General features: G+C 41.6%; 1 protein-coding gene across 10 annotated transcripts in view; it reads right to left on the bottom strand.

Annotated features, from left to right (window-relative positions):
• CREB5 (cAMP responsive element binding protein 5) overlaps nt 1-27,772 on the bottom strand; it is a 480,741-nt gene that overhangs the window by 299,237 nt on the left and 153,732 nt on the right. For 8 of the 10 annotated variants that reach the window (XM_042968884.1, XM_042968866.1, XM_042968875.1 and 5 more), the window contains 3 exons: nt 21,955-22,026; nt 17,533-17,626; nt 5,081-5,202 (listed from right to left, as the gene is read on the bottom strand). In XM_042968884.1, coding sequence (XP_042824818.1) covers nt 5,081-5,202; nt 17,533-17,626; nt 21,955-22,008 — 270 coding nt within the window. In that variant the 5' untranslated portion in view covers nt 22,009-22,026. Of the gene's footprint in view, nt 1-5,080; nt 5,203-17,532; nt 17,627-21,954; nt 22,027-23,547; nt 23,615-24,174; nt 24,267-27,772 lie in introns of those variants that run through there. The other 2 variants (XM_042968917.1, XM_042968861.1) reach the window with 2 other exon arrangements.

Here is a 27,772-nt window from a genome sequence, read left to right as displayed (position 1 = left end):
AGTGTGGACGAAGGCAGAGGGCCTCCTCTCTGCACCCTCTCTCCCCCAAGTAACTGGTGGTGTCGAGTAACATGATTTCCAGGTACAGAATTTAATCAGATTGAGCCGCCTACTTTTCTGAGCTGAGGCTGACCTGGCTGTGCCCTGTTCCGTGACTCCTGTTGAGCTGGGATCCAAGATCTTAAGATTGTAGCTTGTCCCTTGTTCCCATGTGTTAAACAGTCAATCCCCTCTGGGAATAGACTGCACTTTTCATCATTTGGGTAGGAATTCTAGAGCATGGAAATGCCCTAATTTGCTATTGCTGCATCAGCATGATGAGTCAAATTTAGGTCCTATGGGAGGAGAGCAACACTTAGCACTTACACACCGTGCTTTTCATCTTCAGGGTCCTTCACCACGTGAGGCTGTAATGTTATATTTCTCTCAGCAAGACAAAGGAGTTCATTTCTAGTCCTCTCAACTCCCCTTACACACACTCACACACACACACACACACACACACACACACACACACACACGCACGCACTCCCAGACAATTATTATCATATGATGAAGCTATATCCCGCTTCCTACGCATGCATTATTCCATCCGTCTTTTAAAAATCAAATTTAAAATTAGGTCAACTCACCTTCCTCTTTATTTTTCTCTTTTTAAAAATCTTTTTTGTTTTTGTTTCTGTTTTTTTCGCCTCTGACACGGAAAATGAAATCAGCATGCTAACTGCCAACTGTTACTAGAGTCTATTCAGTATTACCGGTAGGGTTCTGTACTTGACTTGATTCTTCACGCCTCAGGGTCGTCTGTGTCAGCCCTGGCCACTGAGGAGAGTTGAATACTCTTTCCTGGAGGTTCGGGAGGAGTCCGCCAAGTTCCATGCTGAGACCTTCTCCACTTCATCGCCATGGATTCCTGGCTCAGGCGATTCCATCAAGTCTCATGTATTTAAACCCCATCTATAGGCCAGTGACTCCCAAATTCATATCTCAAGACGAGTTGCCTCTTTCTGAATTACAGACCACTATACCCATGTGCCGGTTCCATATCTCCACTGAAGTAAAAAAAAAAAAAAAAAACCAGTCTCCACGGTCTTCCCCTCAAACTGGCTCTTCCCACAGGAAACTCCCCATACTTCCGGTTGCTTAGACTAAAACCCTGGTTCACCTTTGATTCCATCCTTGCTATTACTCCCCAGATCATCAGCAAATCCTGTTGACTCTATCTTCAACATAGACCCAGAATGGAACCACTTCCTCCGTCTCCACCTTGGACCAATCCACCATCACCTTTAATCGAGATTCTTCCCTTAGTCTCCTTAACTGCTCTCTCCCAGCTCTTGTCCTCCAATAGTTTACTTTCAACTCAGCAGCTGAAGTGAACTTTCTAATATAGAAGTCAGATCCTATCACTCCTCTGCTTGAAATTCTTTACGGTTCCCCATCTCACCGGGAGAAAAATCTGGAGGCCGCAGACCTTCTGGAATCTGCCCTCCTGGTGCCCACTCTTTAGCTTATTATATACTCTCCTCTTTGCGATTCCTCCAACCCACAGAGCGTCCTCCAGCCTTAGAGCTTTGACTCATTGCTCTCTCCACTTGGAACATTCTTCTCCTCAACACACACCTGCTCTGAAGCAAAGCTCCACTCTCCTTCTTTGGGTCTCTGCAGCATGTGTCCACTTACCGGCAACCCGGTGACCACCCCCAACACTCATTCTGCCCCTTTCCTGCTATAACACTTATCACCTTTTGACACGCTATATGTTCTATTGTTTTTACTTATTGTCTGTCTTACCCATGAGAAGCAAGCTGCCTGAAGGCAGGGTTTTGTTTTTAATTAGCTTTAGTCCGTGGGTATATTCATCAAGGCTCAGACAGTGCCTGGCACGTGATGAGCACTCAAAAAGATTTACTGAATGAATACATGATGAGCACAAGTTTCTCAACTGTTTCAGGACATAGACGACCCTGACTTCTAAGCCACAGGCAAACTGAGATTTGTGATGCCTGCTAGTGATGGATGCTTTTTCAAGGGAAAAACATCTCTTATTAAAGAGTTTTGAAACCATGAGCTTACACTTATGTGGAAGATTGGGTAACTGTGGAATGTGTTGCTTTCTACATGTGATATAGATACAGATATTAGGGCTTTTTCCATTGTCATGACCTGCCTCTAGCCTGTCCTCATTCTATACATACATTGATACGCTTTTGGAGAAGGCTGTCAGGATTAGAGATAGTCCCTAGAATAGGATTTTGCCCAATGGATGGCCAAATGGGCTAATAAGCAAGGATCAATTCTCTATTTGCTCTTGAACAGAATGTTCTAGATAAAACTGCAGCTAGAAAGTTAGAGGTGGAGGGAAGGACCAGCCTAAATCTTCTGATATTTTTGTATAAAGTACTTATACCCAGAGGAAAAGAAACCAGAAGAAGGTTGGAGATGTACAATTAAAAAGAAATAATTATCTGAATGTGAAGCAGAAGGAAGTAGAAGATAGCATTGCATACAAAATATAATATATAACAATAAGGTTTGCTTTGAATAAAGAGCTTGTATTCCTCCTTTTCAAGGAAGGGATGAAGAAATGAAGCAGGGGCTGTGGGTGGCAGTGTGCCAGAGATGTTGGTAGTTAGAGAAGTGGGATCAAAGGTGGCACAAACCTATGCTGCTAGATTGGAGACAATCCCCTACCTTTCGTTTATCCACCTGAGGCTTCCAAAGAAATGCCACGCAGAAGCCACCAACCCAGCCCACTTGGCTGCTGGATAAGTCATTGTGCATTAGGTCTCGAGAAGCCAAGGCCATCCAAGGCTGGATTTGGCCCCTCTGATTTGAAAGAGGCAAGGGGAGAGGGCAGCTCAACAGCCTGAATGCTGTCCAGCTTTCCTGGTGTACAAGTAAAGTTGGGGTTTGAGATGCCCACCCCAAAACCATGAGGGAAACTGACTACCCTCACCCAAACACCCATCACAAAACCAGCACATGGCTAAAAGCAACATTCAAAAGACACTTTTTAAAAATGTTTTAAGGATGTGTTTAAAATATGTACTTCTACAACTACAATAGTCTTCTTTTTCTCAACTTTGCTTGCCAAATTACTTGAATTTTTTAAAGTTTAATTATTTATACTCGTTCTCAACCCACAAGGACTCAAAAGCAATTCGCCAAAAAAAAAAAAAATGTATAGCATAGAAATGTTTTTTAAATTAAAAATCAGGACCAGAGGAAATATAAACTAGAACTGAAAGTCTAGTCTGGGGAGAAGTAAAATATGTTCATCATAGTGTTCTAAAAAGTTCTCAAAGTTAAGCAGTAAACTTGGCTTTCTGTTAACCGAGCAGTCAAAGCGAAAAGAGAAACAGAACCAGTTACAGGATTCTCATGTCCATGAGGACAAAATATTTCAGTTCCTTTGGGGGAAGCAAAGTATTTCCTGGAATTCAGACCTGCAAGAATTTCCTCCCATGGGGCTTCATATAGAAGATCATGAGTACTACGCAAAGGAGAACATCTAAAACCACACCCCTACCACGGGCTTCCTAATGCTGTCCTCAGTAAATGTCTATAAGAAAATCAAGGGCACATACTTTGGTTAAAAGCATTCTACCAGGAATGAAAACAATACAAACCAAAATGAACCAGTACACATTTTCTTATAGTTCAGTTTTAATCTAAGAAGCCAACGTTGACTCTCTTGAGGAATGAATGAATTTATTAATCCCTTGGTCTTTCACACATGCCCTGTCTACCAGGAGAGCTAAATTTATTATTCAACCAGAGGAAATTTACTAGACTTTTGGGTTCTTCTTTGCCCTTGTTATTTTCATTTTTAAAAAATACGTTTCTAGTGCAGTGAATTATAGAACATATGCCTTCTATTTTTCTTGACTTGAATTTTTAAGTGCTCAGAACAGCGCCTGGCTAACAAGTGCTAATAAGTATTTGTTTAAAAGGGGCGGGGGAGCCTTTCATGTCACTTGGAGGGTGAGGGAAGTGGCGCTATAGGGTACGCATGACAAAGTAACCATATACAAATAAAATGAGTTGATTGAGATTTCATACCTCTCTTGTCTCCTTCACCAATTATCATGATGTTTCCTAAAGCGGTACAGACTCAGTGCAAGCCCTTGACTCTCTGGATGTAAGAATGTGACATGAAAAGTCTGGTCGAGGGATTATTATAATTTCACATACAGGAGGATTCGAAGGTTTTGAAATATCAGAGCCTTTTAAAATGTCTCCTCCGGATGGAACAGCTGGAACTTCAGAATCCGTGACAACTTAGCCAGCCCTTCCTTTCAACCAACTTCCACATTTTAAGTCTCTGTTCATGGAACGTGTCTAATTTGTTGTTTAGTACATTGTGGGCATTCAATAATGCTCTATCGTAACGATGGGAAAAATGCCAATTATCACATTTACTTGTGACCCTGTTTTCTTTCCTTTATTGTGATTTTAAAATACAAGCACAACATTACAATAAACTGAATATATTGTGGGGGCATTCATAAAGTCGATTTTCTACATTTATTATTAAGAACAAATAATCCACACATACATTTAAATCATTTGTCTCAACACTAACAGCTGTTCAATAATACGACTGGAAAGTAACTGTGATGCTGGTGGAGTTCTACTGGGAAGATTTTACCCCAGGTTGTCAAAATCAAATGAAACCCCCTCTCCTCCTGCTATGATTATTTGCCTATCGTCTCTTTGACTTTTGTCTTCTGCATGCAACGCCCATGTAAGACTTGCTACTAAATATTTAGCAAACTAAATCAACTAGTTTTGAATAGAAGAAGTCTGAGTTTGTCCAACTCAACGTTCAAGAATCAGGTACATTTTTTTTTGCTTGAATTTCATATTTCATGTCTGTTTTCCCCTTGAGGGGTCCTACCACAATCAGGGCTTCATCCTTTTTTTAAAAAACATGAGACAAATACTTGCAAATGCATAAAATGCTGTTGAAGGGCCACTTCAGCACAATCCGCGGTGCCACCTAAGTTTCCACACAGAAGATTCTAATGGGGGTGAGAGGAGGCACCTGTCGAGGTGTCCATTCAAGCAAACCTACCCGCTTGCTGCTCTCCTCCTCCTGAGCCTTCCTGAACTCATGCTCAAGGGAGCAGTCCAGCTCATTGAAGAGCCCCACCTCCTCACAGTTCTTCAGGAATCTCGTTGGGGTCGGAGTCTGATCTGAAAACAGAGACCGAGGGATCATACATGGGATCTTTTCCTCAAAAGCCAGTAGCAAGCATGAGCTAAAATTCACTAATCCCCTCCCCTTGCCTTAATTAAAATGCCAATTAGTCATCCATAATCTTCCACCCTTTTGAATAAAATGACAATATGGAAGAAAATAAAACCACAGATCTCACAGAAGGAATACAACGTGTAGCAGGCTGAGTATGTGAGGGTTTTCCAAACTTCCTCCAGACAACCTCCAGAGATCCCACTGTCAACTTTCTGGGGTCCCTATCACTTGGATAAACATTGCAAAGTGTGGAATGACCTTTTTTTAACTGGAAAAAAAATGATTTAGCTAAAATCAGGCCAAAAAAAATCTTGAGACAAAGATAAGCTTGATTTTAGGGGGAAAGCAGATTTTGTAAAAGTGTGTATCAAACAAAAAGAAACAAGCATATTAATTTTTTCTTTTTTTTAAAGTTTATTTATTTATTTTGAGAGAGGGAGAACAAACGGGAGGGGCAGAGAGAGAGGGAGAAAGAAAATCCCAAGCAGGTTCTGCACTGTCAGCACAGAGAGCCCAAGGCAGGGCTTGAACCCACCAACCGTGAGATCATGACCTGAGTCAAAAATCAAGAGACGGGCACTCAACTGACTGAGCCACCCAGGCGCCCCAATTCCTTTTTCTTAATGGAAAAGGAAAATATAGCAATTCTGTCTCTCATTTTTGAGAGTCATAGAGGATGATGAAAGGTTCCAAGTCAAACACATTCAGCTTTCATCCATTAAAAATATAATTATTAATTTCATTTTCCTTTGCTATAGCCAAAAGAATGTTCTGAGAAAACTCTTTAAAAGGAATTTCTTTCATATTCTTGACTGTCTAGAGAGAATATAACTTAGAAAACTGGAGGATCTGAAGCCACTATTTACGCAACGTTTGCAGTTTACAAAATGTTTTCACACATGTTCTACATCATCTAGATCTCACAAGATCCTATAAGGTCAATAAAGGTAGAATTATACCTTTGTAATCACTAAGGACGGTCATCTTCCTTGGTAAAGGTGTACTGGAGTTGACATGAAGAAAATTGTAAACTGTCCCTCTGTTCTAAACAGAAGATGGCCATGCAAAATGGTCATTATTTTGCAAATGAGGAAAACTGAAGTCCTGAGTGATGAAGAGTCTTGTTTAAGGTCTCCCAGGTGGATGTGATGGATGACACCAGGACTATAACCAAGGCCCTGGCGCTATCTCCAATACGTACATATATTATTCCCACCTGAGCCTACAGTACACACTGCTAGGTTACTTACGGCACTTGTCCAACCTGACCTACCCTCAGTCCCCAAATCTCCTTCTACACGGTTCTCTAACACATCACTACCACTCAACCCAAGAGTGCCCACAAGTGGACACGAATTTGCCATTTCTGCCCGCTCTTTACACTTTCCTGTATGATAAGAAACTAGAATCACGTTTACTTTTCTAAGTCACACACAGAGCAGTTAATCCCAGTAAATCATCCGTTGAGACTCAGGGGAATAGCTTAATATTCATGAAGATGAAAGTAGTTTGAGATCCCCATATATTCAGCCCTTCCAAGGCAAGATCTCCTGATTCCTTATGGCAAGGGGCTTTTTCACCTGTTAAGCACCCAACTGGTTGACCTGGATTTCAATGCAGCAAAAATCCCCTTCTGCATCCTTTCCCATTCGTAGCCCAGCCTCCGAGATCCTGAGCTCTCTTTGCAGTACACAGACAGCCTACCACAGATGATCACAAATTGGACACTACAGATAAAAGCTAGAAAAAAGTTGGGTTTGATTGAAAATGGTTTTATTATTAGCACACTAATCTACTAAGAGTCACATATACACATTTATGTCCCAATATACATCTAACATGTATATGTGCATACACATAGGTATATGGTGTGATAAAATAGCATAAAAAAGATAAAATTAGTATTTATGAAGCATTTTGCAGTTTACAAACATTTTCACCCACATTGTCTAGAATCTAGATCTCACAAGATCCTATGAGGTAAGTAGGTACCTATTATTTTAGAAATGGAGAGATAAGTACCTTACACAAGGTCACAATTTGTAACCATTTTATCACTCCTCTTTAACTTTCAGACATAATCCCTTCTCAATCTGAATCCTGTGCTTTGCCGGGACTCTCCTGTGGGTCTGAAGAACTCTGTTACATGTGTAAAAGATAATGTTGACAACCCAGAAATCCAGATTTGAAAACTGTATGATTTGGGAGAAATTCCCTACATTCTCTGGACCTCATATTCCTTATCTTTCAAGTAAAGTTCTAAAGTTACATGGTTCTATGAATCCTAAAATCACCACCGTACTGGGTTCCTTTCAAAAGTCACTGTCAGCAGGTCAAAGAAACATAACCATTTAAAGGACAGTTTAAAGGAAGCATCAGGAACAGCTGGCTAGACACTAGAAGTTAGGCCAGAGGTAAAGGCTAGAGAAATAAAGAAGGTTCCTGAACAGAAGGTACAAATAGACAAGACCTGACAGTGAAAATAAAGGGTGTGTGTGTGTGTGTCTGTGTGTGTGTGTGTGTGTACATATTCTTCCATTTATTGAGTGCTTATTCCATGTCAGGCATAGTGTTAAGTGCTTTGTATGACACATCATCTCATTAATTTTCACACGAACCACGTTCAGTAGAAATCATCTTCCCCCTTTTACTTATAAGGAAACTGAAACTCACCCCAGACCCGTTTAGAAATTGAGTCACATAATTGTATTGGTAACTGACAATCCTAACCATCCTTGGTTCTTTTAAAATATCTTGGAATCGGGGCGCCTGGGTGGCTCAGTCGGTTAAGCGTCTGACTTCGGCTCAGGTCATGATCTCGCGGTCCGTGAGTTCCAGCCCCGCGTCGGGCTCTGTGCTGGCAGCTCGGAGCCTGGAGCCTGTTTCAGATTCTGTGTTTCCCTCTCTCTCTGACCCTCCCCCGTTCATGCTCTGTCTCTCCCTCTCTCAAAAATAAATAAATGTTAAAAAAATTTTAATATCTTGGAATCATTCATATCCCTCACATAATAGAACCATATTATAATCCCACAGACCCTACTATCTTTCAGGTCATTTTGTGACAAAAAAGCCTTCGAAAACAACACACAACAGAACTGAAATACTAGACCACTTGTCATCAGTAGGAACTTAGTTTGCCAGGTTTTAATTTTTCTTCTGCTCCTCTATATTTCTCTGTTGGAGATTTACAAGCTGAGAGCCATGATTCCAGGTAGAGGGAACAGTAATCCTAGAAGGATCCATATGAGTCCTGAACCCTAAGATGAGTTCATGAGATGGGCCATGAAATCGAGTTCACACTGGCATTTGGAGGCCAAACATCAAGCAAACTTGAGAAATGTGTTCTGTCTTCTCTCAGCAAAATTATTCCCAGATTCCAGTGCCCGCACACGCACACACATACATCAGGAAAGGAGGGGGAAGGAACACGACACAGGGATAGTAAAGGCAATGGCCGCCATCACGAGCCTCTCGGCAGCAACAAGGAAACAAAAGGTCTGAAGCAAGGGGAGCTTTGAACCCTAAAGGGAGTTGGTTCCCTCCTACGCCTAGAGCAGAAGACCCAGATGGAGGCCATAGAGTTGTTACTAAATGTGACTTTCTTTGCTGTATGATATAATAAGGGAAAAGCAAAACAGATATCTGTACCCACATTTGGAAGAGATAAGGCACACTGTTCCTAATTTTTAATTCATTTTCTTCTTGTGAATGAGCTATTCTTTCCAGTTACAACAGGAACCAGAAAATGGAGCTTAACTTTTATTTTAACATTTATTAGAATTAATACAGGGTCTCTAGCGGTCTTTGATCCCACATGGTACCAGTTCCAAGTAAGCCAGGAAATGTGCAAATCTTCAAAAAGAGGACAGCTAAATCTATCAGCAGCTTAAATAAAAGAGTCAGAGTTTCTCAGCCACATGAATGCCTTGTCAAATAACTATTCCGGCTGAAATTAGATCTAAAGTAGGTGAGCAATATCCATGGCCGTAAATTAAAATTCTTATAAGCCACACCTTATTTAGAACCAAGAGCATGCATCAGCTACGGTAGCAGCAGTTCATGAATAACGGTGGCTGATGCCCCATTGGTGGGTAATGTCTAAGGTGTGTTCAGTCATAACAGGCCACACTCCAAGGACTTACAGGAACTGGTTCCGGTGGGAACTCAGAGCTGAGATGATCATTGCAGGCATTTCTGCTCACCTTTCTTTTAGTGTTTCCACTTGAGTGGGGATCATCTGACTGAGAGAAAGAAACAACTCCAAATCTCAAACGAACCTAAAAGATTTTTTTTAATGTTTATTCATTTGTTTGATAGAGAGAGACAGAGCATGAGCGGGGGATGGGCAGAGAGAGAGGGAGACACAGAATCCGAAGCAGACTCCAGGCTCCGAACTGTCAGCACAGAGCCCGACGCGGGGCTCGAACTCACGAACCGTGAGATCATGACCTGAGCTGAAGTCGGACGCTTAACCGACTGAGACACCCAGGCGCCCCATCAAACTAACCTAAAAGGTAGTAACTTTTGAGTTTGGGCTTTCCTTGAGTTGAAAGTAGTTTGTCGTTCTTACCTTTGCAAATCTGAATTGGCACTGCATAAGCACCTACACATTGCTTTCGCACAGGGAGTTCGCAAAGAGCATACCAGCTTCTCAGAAGACCCAGACAGCTGGGACCAGGGCAAGTAAGGTATGTTACCCACTTCTACCTGCCTCGCATGTCCTTGGGATTTCTTTACCATTCGGACAAGAAAAATTGGCACGAAAAGGTATAAAAAAAAAATCCTTTGTAAAGTTTGTCCTATTTCAGTTTCAGGTTCCCTTCTTGGAACGGTTAGTCTGTTCCTTGAAAAAGGAGCCCCTTTTCATAGAATCGCTGCCTCTGGAAACAGCTAAGTAGAGGATTCTTGCCATACAGAGACCCTTCTTGTATACCTGAAAGAGTGCCATAGGCTTGACAATATGATTTAGAAATTCACCCCTCCGTTATACGATAGGAAATTCTGCACCCCAGTACATCGGGGAAGGACGACAAGTACATGGCTACAACTATTAGGGGAAAAAACTCACTAAGTTTTCCAATCAGTCCATAGTCTGCCTAGCATCAAATGCTTCAGCCCCAGCAAGTATGATTACTCCAAAGTCTAAATGACAAGCACAAAGCTAAAGCCTGAAACTCGATTCTTCTTTTCAAAAGTGTTTAGTCTGCTCTACATTTAATAATAGGCTGCTACCTCATTGGGTTTCAGAGCTGCATTTGAGTTGTACGTTTGTCTATGTTTCATTTTCCTCAATGATAAAAAGGCAAGGAGACAAATGATAAAAAAAAAAAAAAAACAGTAAAAGCAGAGTTCCCATAACATATCAGAGAAGAAGAATGCAAACTTCCTAAGCAAAATTGTCTTACCCACTGGTCTAATAGTCTCAACTATGGTCTCACTAAAGGACTATGTGAAGTAATTTTACATCATTTCGTATTAAATTGATGGTGGCTAGGAACACTATAAAAGCCCCACTAATTCAAACCACTTATAAGAAAGATCAGTTTGAATTAGTGACCATTCTAATTATAGGGTATTTTTTAAAAGGTAATGCATTTTTACTATTTGCATGGCTCAGATTCAACCAACAAAACGTAGCTTAATGGAACTCCTGCAGAATGCTGCTCAAATCAATAGAGAAAAGGATTGGAATTAGCATATCTATTTTAGTAAGAGTTGGGGTTCTCAGAAAAGGCATTTTTCTTAGTTTTGATATTCTTTTTATAGTTATATTTATCCCGTGAATTTTTCAGCAAGTGCTTTCTTGAAAATTTCTTACTTCATCCCTATCCCTCTCTGGGTTTTCATAATGTCTTAATTAAGAGGGTTTACATTAAATGAATTTTTTTTCAAAAATTTTTAAATGTTTATTTATTTTTGACAGAGAGAGAGAGAGAGAGAGAGAGAGAGAGAGAGAGACAGAGCATGAGCAGGGGAGGGGCAGAGAGAGAGGGAGACACAGAATCCAAAGCAGGCTCCAGGCTCTGAGCTGTCAGCACAGAGCCCGACGCGGACCTCGAACTCACAGACCGCGAGATCATGACCTGAGCTGAAGTCAGATGCTCAACCAAGTGAGCCACCCAGGTGCCCCTAAATGAATTTTAAAATAACACAATCCTTTATAAAAGCAACAATCAGTAACAACTGACAGAATTCCACGGAATTTTAGACAGGCTCCTTTATACAATAAATGTGCCTTTTATTGAGTGTGACTATACAATAGGAGCAATAGGGTCCTCTCTGCAACACTGATGTTACTCTTTCCCTGCATCTGTCCCAAGAGGCAGTGCTTCCATGGGACAAACCAAGGCAACTCTGGTTTTTAAACAACAGCGGTGGGATGTTTAAGCATTGGCCATGGTGTGGGTGATACAGGTCAGCGAGAGATGAGACACTGGCAGACTCCTGGATCGAATGCTGCAATCCATTTACTGTCTGGGTGGAGAGCTGGTGGACTAGAGGCCCTTGGGAGGGCCTTGAATCAACTAGAAAATGCTCTGACAAGGGCATCTCATATGACATAGGGCTCCAGAAGACACAGATTCAGATTTAAATTAATCAAGTATATAATCCACACCTACTCACGGTCAGCCATGGCCTAGCCAAAGTGTTCACAGCAATCAAGCCACAATGTTATTTATTTTTACTTTATTTTATTTATTTATTTATTTATTTAATTTTTTATTTTATTTATATTATCCAAATTATATATATAAATAAGTTTATATATATTATATCTTTATTATTGTATTATTTATTTTAATATTTGATTTATTGATTTATTGATTTTTAGAGCGAGAGAGAGTGAAGCAGAGAGAAGGACACAGGGAAAGAGAGAATCGTAAGCAGGCTCCAGGCTCAGCACAGAGGCTGATGAGGGGGCTCGATCCCATAGCTCTGGGACCATGACCTGAGCCCAAATCAAGAGTTGGACGCTTAACCGACTGAGCCGCCCAGGCAGCTCAAGCCGTAGTTTTAATTCATGTGAGAGGAGCTGAGCTGGTGAAGAGGGTTATGAACACCAGGAGATCATGTTTCCTCAGGCCAGATGAACTGAGGGATCCAAGGTGACTCTCTGATCAAGCCCTGCCCTGAACCATGGAAGCTAAAGCTTCAGATTTCCACTCAGTCACCAACTGCCAGAGTTCTCCTACACTCTTTGTCAAAGATGTTAGTTTCCAGATGGAATAGACTGGAAGCCAGTTTTTCATATATAAAGAGTACTGCAGATCAAGGTCTCCGAGGTAATCAGGTGAATCATTCAAAATTCAATTTTGCTTGACCAGCTGGAAACATGAATGACAGGCTGACAACTCCTACTCATGCCCATTGCCACTTGTCATAATGGAGGGGAAAATCTGATTTAAAACGCACTCTTTGTTCCTGTAAATGCTAGTGTGTTAACATAATCTCTTTCTAAAAACTTTTGATTGTTTTCTCCATATGATGAAGAAATAAGCCAATCATGTAACACCAAACCATGTTCTTAGTGCATGGAGCTCAGCAAATCTAGATGTACAATGAGAAAATTATAGACAGGAACTTTGGACAAACTGCTTACCCTCCTGATCTTATTTCTTTGTGCAAAAAAAGTGGCCAGGATTAAATGACATAATGTACATAAAGCAGGAGGCACAATTATAGGTATAAGACAAGGCAATAAATGGTAGCTATTGTTATTATCATGCTGCCCTCCAATGCAAAGCCATTTCCGCCACCCTCTGTTCCATAGAGATCTGATGAATTTCAGTAGTGGGGAGTCACTATGTACCTTCATCATCAATGGAAGAGGAGGTAAGTATGGTCCGTGTGTGTGTGTGTGTGTGTGTGTGTGCGCGCGCGCGCACACACCCACGTGAGAGACAGAGAGAGATTTACTTATTCAGTCTTTTTTTTAAGACCCTAGTTCATTCCAAAAAGAGTTTGTAATGAGATGGTCACCTTTTCTCTGACTTTCCCTTTAAAATGCCCATGGATTATTATGTAGGTTTGTAGCAAACGGCCATGAGCAATGGATTTGGGTTCTGAGATCATCCTGTTAATCATGATCAATCTCATGTTCTACTTCACTGAATTTCTTGCTTCTTGCTTTCTCCGTGGTGAGAATTAGGTGTAGAGCCTGGAATTAGAGATAGTCCCTCATGCTAGACTTAATCCAGGGACCCAATGGGGTTCTGAGGGACTCTACTGTCATTTACAGTAGATCTCTGCATCGAATGGGAATAAGGAAGGCGGAATAAAGAAGCCAATCTCTCTCACCTCTCTTCCGTGTGTGTCAGCTGCACCATATCTGGTGTTGTGGGGTCACCACTTTCAGCCCCACACATTCAGAAGACAAAGAGAAAGGACACTGGAGCCCACAGTGCTGAGCATTGGGTCTTAGTTGAAATGCCACTAATGCGGAGGGGCCTTTCCTGACCTCCTTTAGCAGCCGGTTAGACACTTACTTCACATTGTCATGGTTCATCTTCACACTTGTCACTAACTCATTATTTATTAATCTGGAGGGAGGGGTGTCGTCAATTACCTCTCTTCCTCCCACCCCCAGTAGAGTATAGTAAGTTCCACGGAAGTGGGGCCTCATCTGTCGTGTTCAGTGCCACATCCCCAGCACCTAGCACAATAGGATCTTTGCAGACACTCAGTGTTTGTTGAATGAATGAATAAGTGACGGTGGAGAGACAACTTTAGCCCCTCTTTCCACACCCCAGCAGATGCCTGTTCTAATTTCCTTCCAAGCACACACACCAGTTGCCTCCAGCATTAATTGGGCTATGATGTCTTGCGTGGAGGCGTTTAAAGGTGTGGTTTCGCGTATCTCTTTCTCAGATGAGATGTTGATTGGGTTTTACCGTTTGAGAAAAGGTCTGCAACACTCTTAAATTTCATGAAGCAAACTCTATCTTTTCAGGAAGCAAAATCTGTCATCTTCTAGGTCAATATTTCCACCATACTCTCCCAGTATGCGCGCACACACACACACACACACACACACACACACGCATGCACGCACTTCTCATGTGGAATATTATTTGCTTGTCTGGCTATAAATAAAGTAGCACTTTGATTCCCATTTTGGCCTTTACCTGTACAGAACCTGGGAACTCTGTAAATAAGTGGGGTTGGGGGTTTCTGACAGGGCGAGATTTGGGAATTCCTGAATGCGTAATCACAATACCATTAAAATAGACCCAAACGCCATACTCTTTTAGCTTTAATACTAAAACTTGATCATAATTTTCAAACCAAACACATCTTTTGTCGCATAATAGCTGGTGATTTTGCAACCTGTATGTGACAGTATAATGTTCTCAGTCGGCTCCCATTTCTGCCTTGTGACCTAGAAATCTCTGATATCACAACCTCTCTCACCATGAAATTATCTTCACTCACAACAAGAACAGCTAAAGGGAAAGACTCAAGTCCATCATCATATCGGGACTCTGGAAATGTACCACATGAACCAAATAAGGATGGGAGGGCCAAGGTGGGAGGGTCTAGAAGTTTTTGCCTCAGAATCCACCACCACCACCCCATTCATGTACCAACTGGTACTGTCTCTTTAAACTGAGGTTTTATGTTTACTGTCTATCCATAAGAGCACTCATGCTAATAAAACATCATGACTGTCACTTTTACTACTCTGCCTTATGGCATGGCGCAGATCATTTACAATCATCTTGAGTAGTAAGTTGTACCTGGCCTGAATAAAATGGACTTTATGACAAAGCCAGGAAATTATTTCAGATCTGACAACGCTTTGGACACTTACCTTCAAAAAGCCTATCTGTGGCATCTCACTAATGTCTCTAACTATAGTATTTGCAATTAACGAAGGAGGAGGTGATTTTCCGAAATACAAGTTAACCAGATATTCTGAAATTAGTAATAAACATATATACCCTACTTTCTCTTTCTATGTCAAGCTCCACTTCATCTGAAATGAAATGTTGTGTAATTGGATATTGCAACAACAACAAAAAAAGTGGCCCCCAGGGGCACCCGAGCATCTCAGTCGGTTGAGCACCCAACTCTTGATTTCGGCTCAGGTCACGATCCCAGGGTGGTAGGATCGAGCCCTGCATCTGGCGCTGTAATGACCATGGAGCCTGCTTAAGATTCCCTCTCTCTCCCTCTGTCCCTCTCTTAGCTCATGATCTCGCTCTCTCTCTTTCTTCCCCTCTCCAAATAAATAAATAAATAAATAAATAAAATCTGTTTACAGGCAATATATGTGTTCACACACCCTTAGTTCCTTTTTTTCAGACCTTCGGATGGGGCTCCTCATAGGGCCATTCCAGCAGTATACCTGAAAGATACTACCTGGCCCTTACCACTAAGCCGCAGTATCTGCACATCATTTCTACTCCTTAACACACACCTCCCCCTGTCCTAACACTAAGAAGCCTATTTGAGGGCTTCCACTTGGGAAAAATCAGAGGAGAACCGATAAATTTAAACATTGGGAATTGCAACATCTCTAGCCCTGCTACTTGCATATATATATATGCGCATCGTTCAATGATAAAGTCACACCGCTTCATAATGGGAATGACAGACGACTGACAGAACAGAAGAAACGATAAAAAAACAAAAGAACAGACGATCCCTCCTAACGCTTCTGGGCTTTTGTAATTCTTGCAGATCTACGCTTCTGCATCTCTCCTTCTAGACGTAAGGGAAGATGAAACAAGTTCTGAAGAGCCAACTAGTTCGATCCAAACGAGGAGGCTGAGAGGTGGCGGGTGGTGGCGGAGGCAAGGAAAGACGCTGCCTTTGGGCTCGAGATTCTTCTAAATCACAGCACATCCACACTACTAACGAGTCACTGGCGGGTTTGTGAGACGTGTGGATGGCCCTGGCGCCAGGATTATCTGGTTGTCGATACAAGCCGCTGAAGCCCAGCAATGCAGCGGCCATGCCAGTCAGTGGGCTAGGACTGCAGAACGAAGGACCCTTGTCTTTGCCCCGGGCGGTAAGCCTGGGAGAGCTTCTCCATCTCCCTATGCCCCTTCTTCTCTATCAGTAAAATATGACTTGTAATAATAACCTGTCTGACAAAACTCCTGGAGGATTTACTAATAATAGGGATAATAAAATACTCGTAAAATTTAAGTGCCATAGAAATGCGAAATTATATGAGCCAGGCCTGCCAGGGCAGTCCGTTTCTCTTCTGATATCATTTAAAGCATGTTTATGGGCATATTATCTCTTTCATGATGCCAAGAAGACAGTGGCTTCGGTGAAATATTTCTAGCCTAAAAGGGTAACAGGAAACACTTCGATTACCTTGCTAGGGTTTGTGAAACACTTTCACTGACATTCTTTCACTGGATCTTCACAATAGGCCTGTGAAATAGACTGGGCAGATAAAATCATTCCCATTCTATGTGGAAAGAAAATGAGGCCCACAAGGGTTCACTGATGTGGCTCAGGGTTATCTGGCCGGTGGAGTCAGAGCCCATGCTAGAGTTCAAGTTTGCCCGCTCCTGGCCCTGCACTCTGTTTTAACTTACCGCCACCACCTATCAAAAATAGGAAGGAATTGCAATTACTTGATGGATTAATTGTTATTATTGTTTATTTCTGCTCACATTTGCTGAACACTGGCTACGTTCCCCTGCATTATCATCTCATTTAATCTTCCACTTAGGAGGCAGGCTCTGTTTCTTTAAAAAAAACTTTTCACTGACCACCACAATGCAAAGAGAGAGAGAGAGAGAGGGAGAGAGAGAGAAAGAGAGGAAGTTCCTTCTACTAAAGTCACACAGCATTTTCCAAATACTCATCTGAAACATAGTCCTCCTGGCTAAATTTTCACACATTCACGATATTGTGACATCCTCAGGAACGGAAATCGTATCAATTTTTGTACTTCCCATGGCGCTCAGAACAGCTTAGTGTGCATCACAAATGCTCAGTGAAGATGTTTTGCTTGACTGATTACAGGCATGTGATTTTTAAAATACTTAGATGGAGCCAACTTTCATAGTAATAAACATTTTACGTTCCTGAAAATGAGAAGTCCCAGCTCTCCAGTTATTTGAGTGAACACCACATTAGCTGATTACATTTTTGCTTACCATTATTTTAAGTCTCTGCTGTACCTTAGAAATATATGTCTTCAAGGCACAGCATTTGCCATTGGAAACTATCCTATCATAAGTTGAACAAGTATCTCCCGTGCGGCTGATGCTGTTCACCCAAAGCCTTTTTGCTTGATGGCTCCTTACCTGATAACATACTGTCTGTTTTTATTGAGGGGAACTTCAAAGTCATTTCATGCTTGTGCCTATGAATCATCAGATGGTCCTCTGTTGGGAAGCGCTGTCAGACAAATAGAAAAAAAAGGGGGGGGGGGTGGGAAGAGGGGAGAGGAGCCATTTAGTTTTATAACATATATTTGCCATCACAGAGAAAGAGATGTATTCAGCATTGCATATGTGACAGGCAAAACAAAAAATTAGTTCTGAAAAAGTGTGAAAGCATGCTAAGTTAAATGACAAATTATTTTTTGCAAGCAAATGGGCAGAGCTGTTCCTTTGAATTGCACCCAAATATACGCGTAATTATTGCCATTATAGTTTACCGGGGGCTTAACCAGGTTGCAGTAAAATCTGGCTTAAGAGTAATAAGAAATAGAGACCTTTGCCTGCCATCATCTCTGGCTCCCCGTTCCTTCTCTGGGAATTCCTTTTAAAAATCTCTACTTCCTAGGTAGTCTTCGAATATAGTCAACTGTCATGACTCATCAGTAAATTAGATATTTCCTTAGGAACTAGAGATTTGCATCTGAAGGAAGACCCTAAATTTGTGTTTAAAGAATCAATGAGAAAGAAGAAATGAACAATATTGAAAGTATTCAAGTAATATATACAATAGAAATATGCTATACCTTCAAAGAATTTGAGTGTTTGAATGAATGTTCAATGTTTATTTATGTTCCCAAAGAAGCCAAGTAAAATTCTCTCATTTCTACCTCTACATGGGGGAAAAACATGTCCAAAGTAGAAAAAGAAATGAATTTAGACCTAAGTAGCCCTGGAGTTTCACAAAACTATTTGGAACTTTTGTCTAAAATTAAGTCTAAGGCATAATAAGTATGCTACACATGATCTATAGATTAACCAAAAGTGGGAGAAATGCATGAAGTAGGAAAAGAATTTTGATTCATGTCAGACATTGGGAAAGAATTCCACGTCATGCTCAACTATTTGATACATACACCTACAAATGTGCACATGCCATTTGTTTGGTATGTTTCTGTTTATGACGACCTTGCACACTCATTATGTGATCTTTTATAAGTATATATATATGACTTATAGTAACATGGCAAATCATTTTTAGGATTCTATACTCTGTACAGTATCGTAAACCAACACTTTATTATTAATTTTCAAAGAATGATGTTACGGTTATCAAAAATGCAGCTCCCAAATGTTTTCAGCTGTCTGGCTTCTAGTCATATAGTGGGACTGGATTTCCTGGCCCTCTTGTGGTTGGGTGGGGCCATGTGACTCGTTCTGCCCATGGAGTCATGAATGGAAATGACACGTTACTCATATGTCAGCAACTAATTCGTGGTGCAAGACCATCTCCCCTTTAGTCTGGCAACTTACAATATAAGAAATAGTGGCTCCTCAATCTTCCTAAATCTCTGCAGGAATATGAAGAGCATTTTTGAATTCTAAAAGATTATGAAGAATGTCCTGCCAAGCTCCGATAGAAATGGATGCTTGTGCAATTGAAATTAGCGATTGTTGGTTTAAGCCATTGAAGCTTCGGGATAATTTGTTATTGGAGCAGATCCTAGCCTCCCCTGACTCAGACTGGTATGTTTTTGATAACTGAACTTAACAAAGTGTCTGCTTTACCAAAGTCAAATGAAAATACAACAAAAGGCAATAAACTCTGCTGAACATTTCCGAATCTTTGACAATTTAGAGAATCTCTTGGAGCTTCCCAGTCCCTTGGGATAGTCATTTTAAGTTTCGACTACTATTGCATACCGTGGTAGACATCTTCTTTGCAACATGTATAGATTTGGGTTCATATGAATGAGGGAATTCACTGCACTAAATCCTTTGGAATAAAAGTAGTTTGGGGAATACAAATCATTTCTTTATTTGTTATTTGTATCATATATATTGGCGCATTTAGAATCTGCAAAGCATGGTAATTATGTCAGATTTCTAACTACATAGAAGTTTGATTTGTAACAACAGGGGTTTTTGATGGAGCTTCATCTATTTTCTTGGTCCTTTATAACACCTTATAATATGGGACACTACCATGTGTGGTTTATAGACAGGGTAAACTTCTTAGTCTTTCTGCTAAAATCCTTACTTTAATTTTTACTGTGATATATACAATCAACAAACAACATGGCAATAGCTTTTACTTCGTATTTGTAAGCCATTTTCTGGCTCCATAAAATAACAACCTAAAATAGAATATTAACCACAATACTTATTAAGTGACAATAATCTCCATAGTATGCCATGTTAACTATAAACCCTTCCCCAAAGAGACAATACGGGGCATCGTGGGTTTTTTTTTTAATTTACCAGGAATATAGCAGCAAATTGTAAATAACCAAAATGTAGAGTCTACAACAGGTACACAGCTGAGAGAAGCCACTGGAACTCAAAACATGTTCATGCTGAGGGCAACGGGGCAGTGAAATTAACAATGGAATCTGTGAGATCAGAAAGGGCAAAAGAAGCTTGTTTCTCTTGATGTCTGGGACAAAGCTAATGTATAAGGAGCCGTAACACAAAAAACCTCCCAGGTACTGTAGACCATTCCTAATGCAGCAAAGTTTCTTTCCATTGAGGGAAAAGGGGGAAACATCACCCCCAATGCAGCACAAGCACTGGTAACTCATATTTACACTCCCCTTTCCAAACCCCAGCCATCCTTTCTTCTCTATGCAGGTTCCCAGGCTCTGGACGGTCATTACCGTAAATGCCATGATCACAACAATTGACTTGACCGTAATTGGCTAACACTCCACTGGGAGACCCTTGGAACCACTAGGGAACTATGACATTTCCTCAATTCTAACACGTCTTCAGCTGAAAGCTACGCATATTTTTTTTTTAAACAGCCTATCAAGAGAAAGAAACACATTAAATAGAAACATCAAGTTTCAGGTGCATCTTTACGTTTAACTTTGGCAAGGGGTTGAGGGGGAAGGCTTGGAGTTTCACCGGGCAACCTAGAAACTACGGAAATCCTCAAGCCTCATTTTGTCCAACTGGTCCACTCAGCCTTCTCAGGGGAGAAGGCTGCTCCTTCACTGAGTTCAAGGTCATTGGAAATTCACCTCTTCAACCTTCACTACCAGCGTCCTAGACTAAACCCCGCCTGGCTAGCCTCTCGCTTAAAAAGAACCTCTCTCAGGCTGCTTCCTTCTCAGGCTACCGTTATATCACTCTGTTTCCCGTCATGCCCTGGTGCTCTTGAAAGAGTGTTCTATGCTGGCCACCTCCACTGCCTCACCACCCACTCACTCGTTAATCCCTTCCAACCTGGTCCCCGCCCGGACTCCTCTTTCATAGGTCACCCGCCAGAACCCAACAGCCAAACCCAACAGCCTCTGCTCAGCCTCTCACTGCCCCGGCTCTAGCAGCGTCTGACACCGGTGACCACACGTCTGTGGCATTATTTATTTATACCCTGCCTGATTCCAAAAAGGAGAAAAGACGGCTCATAGCAACACATAAAACGGGCGGGGAGAGCATCAGCGAGAATCGGGGGACACCCGAAAGGGAAGAGGTCCAAAAAGAAACAAAGCTAAAGCCAAAAACGCAAACCATTGGGCAGTCATTCTCAACCGGGGGCCATGGTGGCCCCCAAGGGGACCTCGCCCCCAAGGGAGAGGTCAGGGAGGCTGCCGAACATCCTGGAACGCACAGGACAGCCGTCACAATGAAGAATCGTTCAGCCCCAAGTGCTAATAGTGCCAAGCTTGGGAAATCCTGCCACACGGCCCGTAATTACAACAGCAGTAGCAGTAACAACGGTGAACATTAATAGAGCACCTATTATGTGCAGGCCCTATACTAAATACTCTACATGTAGTATCTCATCTAATCCTCACAACGATTCTGCCTGATGGGAGCCACTGGAGGCAAAGAGGTTTGATGTTTAATCTCCCCTCCTGAAGTTTAGATAAGTGGAAAAACTGTGGGTTCTAGAAGCGTTATAGGGGGTTTATTTTACTCAAAGAGGAAAACAAAACAAAACAGAATTCAGCTCTGATGGTGAGCTATTCCACCAGTAATCCAAAGGCCCCGTATCAAGTGACTATTGTAAAAGCAGCGTCCTCCCTCCCCTTTCTGAAATAACAGTCCTGAACATCTGGTGGGCAGGATGCGTCTGGCTTACTTCCAGGGGGAAAGTTAAGGATGGAAAAGGCCAATGCTGATGTATTTCACGGGGCTTTGAGGGAAGTAGTTCAAACTATTCAAAGTAGAAAATAATAATGATGAGGAAGATGATGGGGGTGGGGATGGTGACGGGGGCTTTGACGATATCTTGGTGAAGAAAGCAAGCCCACAGCAGGCATGATTGGCAAGTGAGAGCTGCTTCCCTGTCAGAAGGCAGGTAGTCTCTGGCAAAACAGACCAAAGGATTCTCACACTCACCTGCGAACAGCCTGGGGCACTGCAGACAAACGGCCTCTCCTGCTCCAAATTCATCTTGGATTCCTCATAAATCTGAAGGGTCACGGGGAGAGGGAGGAAGGAAAACAGAAAGCCATGAATATCTCCTGCTTCGACCTAAGAAACATGAGAAAGGCGATTGCTCGGAGCCCCTTGCAATGCCAGTCCCCAAATTAGACAAGATAAACGTTAACGTGAGCACAGGTCCCGCTGAAGTTCATTAGGCTTCCTGCAGTCTGCCTTCCTATTGTTCGCTTGAGTGCGTATTTATCGTACTTTGAAGAAAAATGCCATGGGGCTGTGCAGCAGAGATTCTGCCTCTGGAAAACCACCTGGACTATGTTATTACCTGGTGAGACCGCACCTGCGCAAGAAGATTCCAAAGTAAAGTTCACACCTGCCCTTTGGAGTTGGCGGGAGAGGAGGAAGCGAATGGGGTTGTCACCAGTGTGGTGACCAACCCTGAGCAGCAGTCACATAATTCACCCATGATCACCCCACCAAGCTTCAGGACAGCCACAGGATGCAAAATAGCCCTGCAGCCAGCTCAGCAAATGACCCCAGTGGTGAGCCGTGATCTTAAATTCCCTTTCATCTCAGGCATTCACGGATGCCTCAACAAAAAGTACCCGAGTTATGCAGGGAGAAACAGAAATAAGAAAAGACGGAAAACGTCACCTGGGATATTTTGTTAATTTGGTTGTACAGGCTGATTTGAAATCAATATTACATTAAGGCCATCGCCCATCTGATCTGCAGCAGTTATCTGGCGTAAGGTAGCTTTGTGGGGAGAAATCTGACGTTACGGTCTCAGGCATAGGTTAAATTCGAGTGTGGGTCTTTTCTTATGTAGGGGTGAGGTTCTAAGGTAAGCTTATGAGGCAAAACTTGAGCATAATCAAAATCACCTTGACAAATCCTCCCCCAACCCGATAAAAGTACATACACGTGGTTTTGTGGTTACCGATCTATACAGCAACATAAAAATTTTTTAGACATCGTGAAGTACTATGCAAATTTAAGTTTCACAATTTAAACCGTCTTCTAAGTCACACTTTTCTTTCTTGCCAATTTTAGAGTTGAGTTTAAATAAGCTACGTGTGCCGCTGGCGGGACGTGGCTCTCTCAGGGGACTAAAGCCTATTGCTTTATCTCTGAAGCACAGGAAGGAACTTGCTTCCTTAAAATGGTAACTGCAGGTGATACCAAAGGAGTCCCAAGTCACCTTCACCCTTGAAAGAGGGAACTCTGCTTCTACTCAAGAAATAGTTACCCTTTGTCCAAGGAAGCTTTATTATCTTGCAAAAAAATCCAACGCTAATCTGTCACTATACCCTTGCCCCAAACACTAACAGACTTCATATCTATTCTTTGGGAAACAGGTGCACGCTTTCACTTTTCTGAAATACCAAGCGAAAAGACTTGCCTTAGGCAACACTCCTGGTCAGATATTAAAAAACAAAACAAATTTACAAATGCAAATTCTTCTTCACACTGCTTCCTCTTCATACAATTTTCACTCAGTAAATACCCTTTCCAATCTGTGTCTGGATTGACTGCCCACTGGTCACTTACCAACGCAGCAACTTAGCATCATTTTATAGCTTTCCTGGATCAGATGTATTGCTTAAATGATTTTACTCTATTATATGTGGAATGAGAAGTAAAAAAACAAGTATCTTTAGGAGCTTTCCACTTGTCCCTGTCTGAGGAAAGTCATGAGCAATTAAAATAACTTCTCAAATCGCTTATCACAGAGCATCCCTTCTGTCCCCTGTGAATGCTGATTTACTTCTAAGCCTCAAAATAAAGGGTGAGAGAGTGGTTTTGATCCAAGATAGAAAAAACAACAGTAATTGAGTTATCCATTAATTAAATATGCTTTGTCTTTCTAGTAAATTTTTAAATGCCTTCCTGGAACTTTTCTGTCTCTGTGACCATGATCTGCCTAACTGGGGCTGGGTCATTTAATTGCTTCAGGCCTCAATTCCCCCTCTTTACAATAAGGCTATGAACATAATATTCAGCTCCTTCATTCCTGTATCACACTGATCAGTGAGGAGGCCTGTAAGACATGCCCAAATTATGGAGAAAGGTCTCTGTATTTAAGGGTGTGTGTGTGTGTGTGTGTGTGTGTGTGTGTGTGTGTTTGGAGGTGGCTGGTGGGGGAGGTTCTGTGGACAAGTGTTACTTAATCCTCACCATAATGTTAACTATTCTCTACTTATAAAAGAGAATCTGCTATAAGGTGAGTCTTCCTTGGATGCCACCTAAGACTTTTAGTCGCTAAGGTAACAAAAGAATGCCAATACAACAAAAGAGAACCAATGCTAAGATTATCTGACAGTAAAAAGGGAAAGCTCCATATAAACGCATTTACGGCATACGTCCAGAAGTAGTAATTAGTGATAATAATTAGATTAATGTCTAACTAATAGAAGTGGTCAAGATCGGAAGTGCCACTACTGAAGGTTGACAGAGATTCATTAAAAAGCCAAAGTGAGGAGAGAGATGGGCCAAGCCCTGCCAGGTAAGTACGAGAAGAAAGTATTTTTCCACCATAATCACAACTCTACCCCACACGCTGGTTCACCAAAATGCCGACTTTCTCCATAAGTTCAAGCCTACAATGGGAATAATCTAGCAATTCTGGTTAGTATCAGCATGAGCTATTTTTTTTTTAATTTTTTAACGTTTATTTATTTTTGAGACAGAGAGTGACAGAGCATGAACGGGGGAGGGGCAGAGAGAGAGGGAGACACAGAATCGGAAGCAGGCTCCAGGCTCTGAGCCATCAGCCCAGAGCCTGATGCGGGGCTCGAACTCACGGACCGCGAGATCGTGACCTGAGCTGAAGTCGGATGCTTAACCGACTGAGCCACCCAGGCGCCCCAGCATGAGCTATTTTATCTTAATTGTTGGCTACAATGTGCCATAACCAAGGGGTAACGTGCATAGGAGCTGCAGCAGATACCACGGACTTAGACTATGGTGTGGATGCTTGAAGACGAAATAGGCCCCAGCCATAGAGATTTACTCTGTCTTATTGAGCCATCATGGTATGGATGTTACGTTTACAGCAATATGATTAATCAGAGAAATACAGGTTGCCTTCAAATAGTTTAGATGTCAGTCAGCAGTATATTCAACCGAGTTGCTACTGTCATTTTATCATTCTATGTTTTAAACATGAATGAAGCTGTACTAATTTATCATATGCTACGGATCCCACGGCCCAAATGTTTTGGCAACACGGTGCTGGAATGAAAGTCCTAGGGTAAAATGGCAGTTGCTAAAATAAAATAGGCTTAAGTGATTAATAAAGTCTACGGTGAGTGGGTGTGTATACAGAAGTGTGTGAACCTCAACTGCTTTATTTTGACGCACTGCAGTTCCCACATTCAACCCTCGGCAAACAGCACGCCCTTGCTCATTGCTTGCTGTGTGGGTGTTTGTGATGGTTTTACTAAATGGTACCGCTCTACCACACGGGCTTCATTACTTTTATCAACTAGTACGATCTGGTCTGATGTATTAGTGAAGAACCAGGTCTCTTTTTATGGTCTATTATTATGGTTCTTTTCCAGCAAAGAGTATGATCACTATTCTTTCCAACGGACTCCTACGAAAGCCCCACAAATCTTTTTCTTTTTATCATCCGCTGAGCGGGGCAAATCACTCAGACATGATTTTAGCCAGCTTGTTCTGCATTAGGGCCTCCGAAGTCATGCCTCAACCTCTTATTTCCCATTCTGCTGTTTTACCAGCTGGGACATTTTAATGAACCCAGTTTTGTTTGGCAGTCGCCATACCCCAGGCTCCACTGCGTAGAGTTGACATGGTAGGCGTTCAATAAATATTTGTGGAATGGATAATGAATCCTGAATCATCATCATAAACCACCCCAAACAGCTTGCCTTTTCTCTACTCCTAAGGCAGTGGTTCTCAAACTTTTGGGCCCAGAACCAAATTTTCAGCAAGGCGAGAGGTTGTGCAGACCCCTTGTTCCACTCGTTCTCAGTTATGGCCAGGGAAGACAGTTCACCAGACTTCATGAAAAAAGATGTCAAAGTTGCTTTTGGTGAAAACACTGAGAGGAGGCTAGTTTCCATTAAATTTCACATGTAAGCGTCTTAATTCACTGTAAGTTCGGTCTGTTAATATTGCCATAGACAGTGAGGCCACTGAAGACCAGTCTCTTAGCCATGTGCTGGCTACTTATGATCCCTACAGAGCACCCGTTGAGAAACACTGAGTGACCCCATAAATTCGGTTAGATACAGTCATAATTGTGGCAGACACTATCTAATCATTTAGGAGTTTCTAAACAGCTCTAGTTTTTGTTCCTCTTCTCCAAAGTTCAGATTCAATGTTCACTTAGAACAAATGCCTTATGAGTCTAATTTCCCTTCAAAATTTTGGAAAACAACACAAAACCCTAATAACAAACCCTAATAGTACATAAAGCGAGTAGAGGTTTTTCCCAGTTGACAAGGAGATGACAGGCTTGATTTACAATTCAAACCCTCAACTGCCACTGGATTCCTCAGCCTTGAAATGAGCAAGAATCTCTTTCATTGTTCAGTGTTTGACCCCACAAATTCCTCCTGGTCTAAAATGGGAAATCTTCCACAATGGCTGATGCAATCCATTCAAATGCTTTGCCAGGCATTTAGAGATATACTTGGAATTACCTTTTCATGAAAGGCAAATATTGCAAAAAACAAATGTTACTAAAAACTTGGACAGTCTACACAAATTTCTATAAATATGTATTTTAAGCAAGGGCAACAACCGAGCTCAAAGGGAAAAAACCTACATCAACGAAGTTTGCTATAATCAGCCAAGAGTGATGCTTCCCTGTCTGAATCATAGGAAGCTGATACTGATCCTTAGTTAACACCAAACTCCAATCTCAGGTCTCTAATCTTAGAATGGAACAAATTTCTTCCAGTAACAGCAGACAGATTCATACAGTGACACAGGATTTGAAATATCAAGACACTAACAACGTTGTTTTCATCTGAAAATCTGTATGCACTTTTATCAATGCCGAAAGTTACGGGAGCTTCAAAAATGCAAACTGAAGTTGTACATATAAATGAGCACTAATGATAAAATTGATATGTCCCCATCAGCTCTGACATTGTTAATCTGACCATGAATGGATTATAGATCTGAAGGGGGGGCTGGAATTTTAATATGAAGTTAATAACATCTGTCGACATTTATTGGCCTACTGCGAGTGTGGAAAGAGCCTTCTGGACAGGACTCATGTGAAAGAGACCTCGCTACCTTGCTGAGCTTACAAGATTGCCAAGAAGGTTCTAGAGGGGAAAATAGGTCCTTCCTACAGTGCTGAGGACCGCTAACAAACAGGAGCATCTTGAGTTAGTCAAGCTGTGTGACAGCAGATCAGTCCTTGTTTCTGGAAACAAAAGTTGCTCATTAAATTAGTTAAGTGCATAGCCAATATGTACTTCATGCTTCTGAAAAAAACAAGTATTTCTCTCAACATATTGGTCAGAAAGGCAAAGAGCCACATATAATAATAACCCAACAGAAATTCAAGGAGGCAGGATGGTTTTCCCAACACACGGCTAGCTCCTGGAAGAGAATTTTATATCCAGTGTGGGGCTAAGACTTTCTTTCTTTGTGAAGGATATTGTACCTTTCACTATCTCCTTTGCTCATCTATAAAACATGACCATTTAGGAAAACATTGTAAAATCAGACCATTCAAAGAGATACCATATGAAAAAACAATTCATGGAAGCTAATTATTTCCAATATACCTCTA

The sequence above is a fragment of the Panthera tigris genome, chromosome A2 (assembly GCF_018350195.1).
Source record: "Panthera tigris isolate Pti1 chromosome A2, P.tigris_Pti1_mat1.1, whole genome shotgun sequence".
In the NCBI taxonomy this organism is placed as follows: Eukaryota; Metazoa; Chordata; class Mammalia; order Carnivora; family Felidae; genus Panthera; species Panthera tigris.
This window is presented reverse-complemented; position numbering and strand designations above follow the sequence as displayed.